Raw genomic sequence first — 9,521 nt, 5'->3', positions numbered from 1 at the left:
TATCCTCGATTAAAGTCCGTATAAAAAAACCTCTTCATTCATATAATAGACTAAATGTAGAATAATATTTTATCGTCCGACGGAAAAATCAATCTAATATCGTGCTCAATAAATCATTTCTCTTTATACAGAGTGTCCGCAGTATAAGTTCAATCATCACCATGTATTGGCAAATGATCTTCACGCCCCAAGAAAGTAAGTCAGTCTCGATACAATGTCAAATTGAGGCTCACTGTTTTTTTTTACTTTAATGGAATTTTGCGTTTTGAATTCTCGCCTCAAGGTGAAACAGTGTACTACCAAGACGTTTTACAACGCTTACGTGAAAAAAAAACACAATAAGCTTGCGTCTGAGATAGCTCCGCCCACAAATTGCGTCTTATTCCTTTTAACCGAATGCGTTCCTTCTCAATCTCGCGCAGCTCTGCCTAAGTCGGTTTGTAAAAATTTTCGAATTTGATATCTTCATGAGATGGCTCTGCTTGATAATTCCGCTGACCCCTGGTATATCTTACTAAGTAATTATCGACCGTTAACCCAACCGAATGTAGGTGTAATATTACTTAAGATATTGCCCTGCTTTCGATATACATTCACATAAACGAAGTAATTGTCTTTTAATCATAACCTGAAACACAATACCGTCTTGCAAGTAATAAGTTCCAGCAAGACGGGGTTTATAATGTCATAAATATTTTATTTTCCATTGAAACGGCATTCCGTAAGAACCGCCGGCACTATTTTCGACCGAGGCGAAGTTATTTAACAAAGGCGCTGGATTATGTGCTTAATCTAGGTATTATATACCCAATTTGTATTATACAACTCACAAAGGGTTTGATTTAAACAATTACACGATAAAAAACGGTTACTGACAATGTTTTCATTCAACCAGTTAAGGCTCGTAAAGTCGATTAGTTTTCATAAAGCGTCTTCTATTGCGGCTTATAAATGCAAACCAGATTTTAATACAATTTAAATATATCAGGGATGGTATAGTTGTTACGATCTCAATTGGAACTGCATAAAAACATTTAACTCATAAATTCTACGGAATCCAGAGACGTCCAGAAAAATTTAGCCCTGTTTCGTCTAGATCAATGGTCGGCAACTGGCGGACCGCGGTCCAGGTCCGGACCGCGGAAGGTAAAATACTGGACCGCCAAAAATTTTTTGAAATTATAAATTACTCAAATAAATTATTTAAAAAATGTTTTTTACGTTTAAGTGCCAATTTTATTATTTATTCTAGTATTTACAATTGTGTGTGTTTTGAGTTCTTAATGGTTAGTAAGCAGATTAAATTTGAGTCCAATTAAAAATAAAAATAAGAAATATGAATTTTTTTCTGGACCTCGTTAAAAATTTTCAAAAGTATCCGGACCCCACCTAAAATTACTAGCCGACCCCTGGTCTAGATATACTACTCGTATATTCCGAGCTATATTACCGTATGATTACCATACGATTGTCAAGTTTTTTATGTATAATATCGCATTGTAATAAAGCTAAATAATAATAATAATAATACGAGCTATATTACCGTATGATTACCATACGATTGTCAAGTTTTTTATGTATAATATCGCATTGTAATAAAGCTAAATAATAATAATAATAATAAAGGAAACATTTCGAATATTGTTTTTCCTGCGTGAATATACTTGAGTGCACATTTCCTGCCATAGCAACGTGGATATATTTGGCAATTTAAATTGTATGATTGATATTTTGAATAACTATTTACTACAAACTGATTAAACATAATGAATATGCCCCGAAAGATATGACCAACATTAGTGAGATATTTGCGATTTCATTAATAATACCCATTATGGTCATTATTATCGGAATAGTCCAGGAGGTATTAATTTTACAGGCATGCAGATGTTCGTCATGCACACAGTATTTAAGCTCGACAGTAGTTCAATTTCAATAAGTTTCGTTAAAATTTCACACAACACTTCTGGTAGTGATGGAACAAAATTAATATTTCTTTCCAGTTGAAATTTAAAAAAAATCGCAGAAACAGGTCAATTAGTAGATAGAAATTGTCACTTTTCTATTTTTTTGAGCCATATTTGACAGTCCTACAACATTATCGACATTTTTTTAATAAAACGTTCTATTTTTTATAGTATAAATAGATAGCTCTTCTAAGGACAAATCCAGCGATATAAGGATATGCCTACTTTTTGTCATAGTTGTCGAAAAAATGTAAGAAATTGTTTTTATGTCGTATTGACGACTATTTCAAACAATATTGGTCTCTTCTGTACTTAAAAAAAATGTACCTACTCATTTATTAATTTTTTAGTAAAAAATCCCTACCCCACGATAAAGTGAGGGTTCGCCAAAACTTCTAGATTGGGGCTCCTCGTCTCCTGGCATTGATGTTTGGCCATAGTAGCAGAAATAGGCCAATGTAAAATAACCAAAAAGCAAAAAACAAACATTTTTTTGCACAAGTAAATAATTGTTGTTACTTTCTAGATCACCGCATCTCCAAAGTACTGACAACGGAATGAATCTGCTGGTTTATATATGCTATGTCTGTTCCGTATAGCAACAAAAGCCCCGGTATATTGGGCCAAATCGGTAAAAAATTTACCGAAGCTATGAAACAACGAATGTGCTGCGGAATTTCCTTTTTATACCCGACCACACTTACATCTATAGCCGCACAAAGCTGTGAATATAAATCTAAATCAATACGGCAGTTTAGCGAGCTGCAGCAGAAGTGGGTTATTGGTGTATTGCGATTTCCTTTTACAACTTTTGAAATGCGAAATGTAGCGATTCAATGCCGCATCAGGCGGCGGCCTTATGGAGCGTTTGATTTATTCGGGCACTCTTCGGATTCACACTGAAATGCAGTTTTGCCTTCGACTCTCTCCACGACTAATTAGATTAATTTTCTTATTAAAGGGGATTCTTCTAAGGCGGTGAATTCCTTAATGAAACACTTTTCTTAAGTGCTCCAGGAGAAGAAGATCGATTTTTTAAATTACTTTAAACTGGAAAAAAGCATGTAAGTAATTTGATTATTCCGATTGTAATAATCAGTGCCAGAAGGTCAGGAATCTAAAATTGGACGTCAATATTCGATTGAACTCTGATTTAAAAGAAAGAATTAATAGACTAGCTGTTTCTTGCAGTACGTCGTTGGACCGATTCAGTTCAATTCGAATTAAAAAAAAATCATAAAGTAGACTTCAGTAATCTGATTTTTTTCTGAAAGAAATACTAATTAGTTCTTCAATTACTAAAAATAATATTTTTACTACAATTGGCTTAGTCCACAAGTTGATATTTTTATGGGGAGCGTTTTTATACATAATTTTCAGTTTATCTGTAGCTTTTGTCGAGGATTTTTATAAATCTAAACGAGTTAGAAACAATATCTCTTCAATGTACCAGTCATACAAGTTCTCTTCGGGGTATAAGACCTTTTACAAGCTGACAATACATTCAGATGAAGAAAAAAGAGCATATTTTTACCTCTTATGTTTATCATTATATTTCCTTTAATGCCTGTTGAATACAACTTATCCAAAAAAAATTGGGAATAGATGCGTCACGAAAAATGAAGTCAATATCGTAAAAAGAAATTGTAAAATCCTTATAGTTTCCGAGAAAAGAATTATTGAAGTTGTAGTATTTATAACCCTTACATCGCTGGGCTATTGTACTCTTTAGCGTCATTTGCGTTGTGGGCTGTACACTCTTTCTCTCTACGTTTCCGAATACTGAAATCAGATAATTAATATTTTAGTGATATTGTTTACATTAGTTTTTCAAGTGTCAAAAATGGCTTAAGTGTATAACAACTGGGAGTTGGTGGAAATCGTTTTAATTTATGGAAAAGCAAGACAGCATATTTTGTGTTAGTTCGAGATAGGCCCAAATGTCAGTGGATAAAATTTTGAAAGATTGTAACATGAGATATAAAACGCCAGTCTTAAGAGATACAGGACGTCAAAGTGAAAAAAATATTTTCATTATTTTTAATAACGTTTTTAAAATTACATACAGATATTGCTCAAATTTGGGGTATCGGAAGTTTTTTGAGTAGCCGAATTCAAATCCGGTCATAATTTAGCTTTTACTTATTAGAGGGCGCCACTTGCGGTACTTTGCGAGTTTTTAAAATTTTCACCACCAAGAACGGCAGTGACAGCTGTGTTAAAAATTAAGGCGATGTTTCGCATTGTATTAGTTATGTGCTGTCCAAATTTGGTTCGTGCAACTCTCTTGGCTTCGACAATGCCTATGTATGTGTCAACATTTTTGTTCCTTGGCGTATCTGCCTAAAGTTTTCTACAATGAAAAACTAAGTGTGTCAAATTTCATTACGTTATACCTACTCTAAGAAAATCCTAAAATTAAATCGAACGTCAAATTAATCCTGTGAAAGTTAGTCTCGAAGTTAGACATTTTCTATTCTGAAAAAATTTCCTAAACACTTTCCATGTCAAAAAAAAGAACATTTTACTAGCAAACAAATCTAAAGAAAGCCTAAGCCACTGACATTCAGATTTTCATAGAGAGAGAGAGAAAAACAAATTTTCACGTAACAACGAAAAAAAACAAATTATTTATTTTAAAAGTGATTACTTAAATAGTTTCAAAAGAAAAATGTTCACATTTCTACAGGTTTTTAACATATATTCAAACCGTAATATCTATTTTTCGCATATATTTTAAACCTACAGTAGCAATAACAATTAAAAATAATATTTACCTGACAATGATGATATTTAGTTTGTGTTATGGTAGAAAAATTACCACTCGTACTAACTATAAAGAATGGGTTCTATAATTATTGATTCCTATAATCACCACAGCTCCTGCATTAATGTTAGGTATTTTTCTACCCACTTATAATTTCGTTACCTCTATTCTTTCTATATTAACGTAAAAGGTGTGGGCTAATTTGCAAGTTCTCCTACTCACACGTGTAATATTAACATATATTTTTTAAAATTAATTATTCAAAATATAAATAAGCCTTTAACAGAATCAGCTACAGTCCGTGCGATATTTGTGTAAGCCAATAAAGTTCTATTATCGGAACTACCGTAACAATTAACTGCGGCAAGGGCATGCCTTGAAATTTTCCGCCAACGTCGTTCTACCGCTGGTGTTGATTACCACGGCAGGATCATGTCTTGCAATTTTCCGCCAATGTCTTTTTACTTCGGGTGTCGGTACTCACAAGGAGATGTGTATACACAGAGCATAAGTGCTGGCTCCATCTATCGTGCTACTTCCCACCTACGTCATTCTGTGACCTACAATTTTCTTTCAAGAAAACATAAGTTTGATTATAATATGCTACATTTGTCTTGAATAATTTCTATATTAGTACTAAATTTTAAATGATTTTAAAACTATAAAAGATTTGAAATTAAATTATATATACTTACAAATAATATAAATTCTAAGAAAAATTGAGTACTTACAGCATAATTGTAATTGTCAACTATTCTTCATAACTTCCGAGTAAGTTCCTGATTTTTAAATAAAGCTTTGAGCTCACGTTTCCTTTTCCTTCGCTAACAAGGTGCGGTAAAGTTTTTCGATATGAAATTGGGTTAAAAAGTTCGTATAGACTTACGGCAGAGTCCACCTCCTTTAAAATCAGGATGTAGAAAGTTAGACACATTTTTACCTTGACTTTCAACATCTCATACTGAAACGCCGGTATTTTATTTGAACTCTATGTTTCCAATTGGAGATTTTGTTGTGAATATTTTTTTTACGAACACAAAACCTATTACGACTCGATATAAGAAATTTCGGTACCACAATGTGCGGTATAATAACTGTATTTTAAGTCGGGACAACATATTTCGGTTCGGATCGAGACAAAACAATTTTACGAGGATAAATTTTCCTCCGTTCCTTATTGTGTATTTTTGTTTATTTTCCCGTATGTTACTTTACGTTAACAAAGGTAAAAAATGGGAAACACTGGTGGCTATTATTACGTGAAACAAAACCCGTGTATTATTTTAATTGGATCCTCGTACAGAAAAACGATATATTTGTTTCTCTTAATCCCACAATCTATTGTGCGCGATCGGACGTGTTGAAAAAATAATTAGATCTAATTTTAGCTCCTGAAAGAGGAACCAGACGGAGAGTGGTGCTTTTCTATTTCTGATGGCAATAAAAATAATTATTTTATGACTGTACGTCTGCGGTTACTAGGAAGCGGGGTCGTCCATCAAAATATGTAACTTTGTTTTGAAATCGATTCGAAATCACCAGTTCATTTACCCACATGGTACAGTCATTGAAGCTGAAAATCAGGTGTAACCTCCGAATTCTTTGAAACTGCATGGATTTACATAAAAATTTAGAATAAGGCTCATCTTACGCTTTTTGTTTTTTAGTTTTTTAGGGGTACAAACTACTCCTAAGTAAAAAAAAATTGAAAAACTAAGTTTTAAGCATTTTATTGATAAAAATCTTGTTCAAGCACAAAGATTAAATAATGTTCCATGTTCTCGAACATCCTTTATGACATATTTGATCTTTTCGACTCTTTATTTAACCCTTAAAAACTACCCCTATGCAAAAAATAATGATAAAAAACTACTTTTTAAAGATTTGGAATGATTAAATCGTGCAATTATTTAAAATAAAAGTTACCTTATAGCTAATAAAAGAATTTTTCCCTTTCAACCATAAAAACCACCCCTGTATTGATAAAAATGATAAAGAATTAGTTTTTAAAAGTTTGGAATGCTTCGACGGTGCAATTATTTAAAATAAAAGTTTCCTCTTTGCTTATGAAAGAATTCGTATCTCATAACACTTTTCAACCCTTATAAATCACCCCTGTGCTAAAAAATGAAAAAAAAATACATTTTAAATCTTGGAATGCTATAATTGTGCAATAATTTAAAATAAAAATTCCCTTATATTGTTTATGAAAGAATATTTTACTTTTGCCATTTTCAACTCTTATAAACTACCCTTTTAGCAATATTAATGTAAAATATTTTTATTAAGTATAATCGATTTTTAAATATAATAATCAATCATAAAAAAATCCTAAGCTATAGTATCCTACAAAAAACCATTTTAAAGATAATTTCAAGAGTTGTAAGACCTTTTGCATATAAAACCTTCGTTTTTTAAAGGGAAAGGATCGAAGGGCTCGACACAGGTATTTTTTTCACTAAAATGGATGCTTCAAGCGGCGATATCTCCTTTATTTTTTAAGCTATAGGAATAAAAAAAGCAAAATATTTGTTGAAAAAAAGCTACATTTTTGTTGTCTATCATTTTTTACGTATATTTCATAGTTTCAGAGTTATTATATAAATAAGGCAATTTTTTTTGAATAATGAAAAATACATTTTCAACTTTTACCGTACTTTATTTAAAAAATACGCATTCTAAACCGGTCTAACTTCAGGATCGCATGAAAAACACTAAAAAAAACTATTGTAAAGGATCTACGATAAATTTTAATTCTGATGGAAATGGTACAGCGTTTACTGATCATTTTTCCTTAAAAAATATGAGCAACACATCTGTTTTTGACGATAACTCCTTCAATTTTGCTATAATTAATTTTTATAAGTGCTCATTTTGAAGGTCTTTTTGAGTACTACAAAAAATTCCTGGAGCGTTATACACGTAAAATTAATAATTTTTCCGTTATTGGACGTTGAATACATCGATTCGAGTATTCCCTCCCAAACAAGTCCTCTTCCACTAACCATATTTCGCTTTCTATAGGACGTACAACACTTTTTAACGATTTTCTTTGTTTATTTATAAGCTACATTTTTGTTAATTACACTTTTTTTTGTTTTTTTTTTCACTCAAAATTCCAAGTTTTCAATCAAGAATAACTAAAAAATATTGATTTCTCGAAAAAATTATTCGAATATTTTTTGCTCAAAATTTGATTCTCTATCGATTTCCAGCGTTATATTTGAAAAAAATTTCCACCCCCGAGAAGGGGTGTCAACCCCCAACAGGGTGGAAGCGTTAATCGGCGCTATGTCACTAATGTTCATTCACCTTTTCTCTAACTATCTGCCAAATTTCAAGTCGATCCGTTCAGTTTCAAAGAATTCGGAGATGAAAAGCTTCAATGACTGTACTAACAATATTGTTGCAAATTAACGTTCGCCATATACTGTTTTCATTTTAATATAAATTCAATCTATGCTCGGCTCGGATATATTTTCAATTTTACGTTTGTCATAATGAATTAAAATTGAATATTATAATTAACGATCAAACGAACTTACCTTAAATGAAGTTCGATCGTAATTATATAATTGTCCAGTCCTCGATATCACTTAGGTATACTAGGTAGATGTTTAGAGACAGTAAATGCAGTTGCGCAATGAAGAAAAGAAATAAGTTTTTATTTAATTGATAAGATAGCTTTAGCATAATCAGTGTTCTTCGCTATAGGTCGATTATAGAATTTTGCAAACGTTCCGGATTTCCCGGACCATCCCACCGTTTGGCAAATCAGTTCCAGGGATACACCCTGTCGTAGTGCCGCAGAAGATGAGCAATGCCTTATGGAATGTGGTTTAAATTTTAAGACGTCTATGCCTGCGTTAGCTAGAGATGTTTTAACCCAGCGACTGAGACTTTGTTTTGTAGCCCTGGCGTGAGGTTTTTTGTAAGTTAAAAACATAAAATCCTGTTGTCCTCTGAAGTCTGTAGTCCTATCGATATATTCTTTTAAGGCTGATGCGCAACAAAGAGCAGGTTTTTCTTTAAAAAATGGTATGTGTAATGTTGGTTGCGGCCTATTGGTGCCCGACGTTTTAATGGGGTCAGTTATAGCGATTTGAATTTCTTTGTTGTGTTCCATGACGTTAGAGACTCTTATCAGGGAAGTGGTTTGGAGCCGGCCGCCTGTTATTAGTGCCAGTAGAGTGACTAGTTTTGAAGATAGGTCTTGAAAGCTGTAAGGTCTGGGAAGGCTCGCAAGGTATTTTAGCAGGGGGTTAGGGTCCCAAGTTATGTCATATCTGGGTTGTGAGGGACGAAGCTTTGAAATACCTTTCATAAATCTCTTTAGAACAGGTTCATTTGCCAGATCCCTGTTAAGAATTAGGGAGATGGCTGATCTATGTGAGTTAAAAGTGCCATATTTAGCCTGACCAGAACTATAAATAGACTGTAAGAAGTTTATTACGTCGATGGTGTTAGCTTGATACATCGGCACGTCATTATTCTTGCAGAAAGACCACCACAGGCGGTAAGTGGTATTGTACTGCCTCAATGTGTTTTCTGTTAGTGATGAAATAATTATGTCGGAAAGTAGCTTCCAAGATATTCATTTGTTCGTAAGCTCCCCTGATAATATCCCGACCGCCAGGATAAGTGTTGGTGACATTGGGTGTGTGTCGCTGAAAGGAGAAGACACGAGATTAGGGTTGGGTCCTAATAAAAGTGGTTCACCGACTAGGAGCTTGGAAAAGAGTGGAAACCAGGGTTGTCCTTGCCACCATGGTACAACCACTATGCCT

At 33.2% G+C, this 9,521-nt stretch overlaps 1 protein-coding gene across 1 annotated transcript; it reads right to left on the bottom strand.

Moving 5' to 3' along the window:
- Nucleotides 1–8,398: 8,398 nt before the first annotated feature.
- LOC108906104 lies at nt 8,399–9,211 on the bottom strand. The gene has a single exon (XM_018709263.1). It carries the CDS (start codon nt 9,209–9,211, stop codon nt 8,399–8,401), a length of 813 nt encoding a protein of 270 aa, XP_018564779.1.
- Nucleotides 9,212–9,521: the final 310 nt, after the last annotated feature.

This window comes from Anoplophora glabripennis, unplaced genomic scaffold (genome assembly GCF_000390285.2).
Source record: "Anoplophora glabripennis isolate ALB-LARVAE unplaced genomic scaffold, Agla_2.0 scaffold272, whole genome shotgun sequence".
Taxonomy (NCBI): domain Eukaryota; kingdom Metazoa; phylum Arthropoda; class Insecta; order Coleoptera; family Cerambycidae; genus Anoplophora; species Anoplophora glabripennis.
This window is presented reverse-complemented; position numbering and strand designations above follow the sequence as displayed.

What these genes read in the sequence shown, in the direction of transcription:
- LOC108906104 (XM_018709263.1), bottom strand. Translation starts at nt 9,211, where the DNA reads ATGTATCAAGCTAACACCATCGACGTAATAAACTTCTTACAGTCTATT.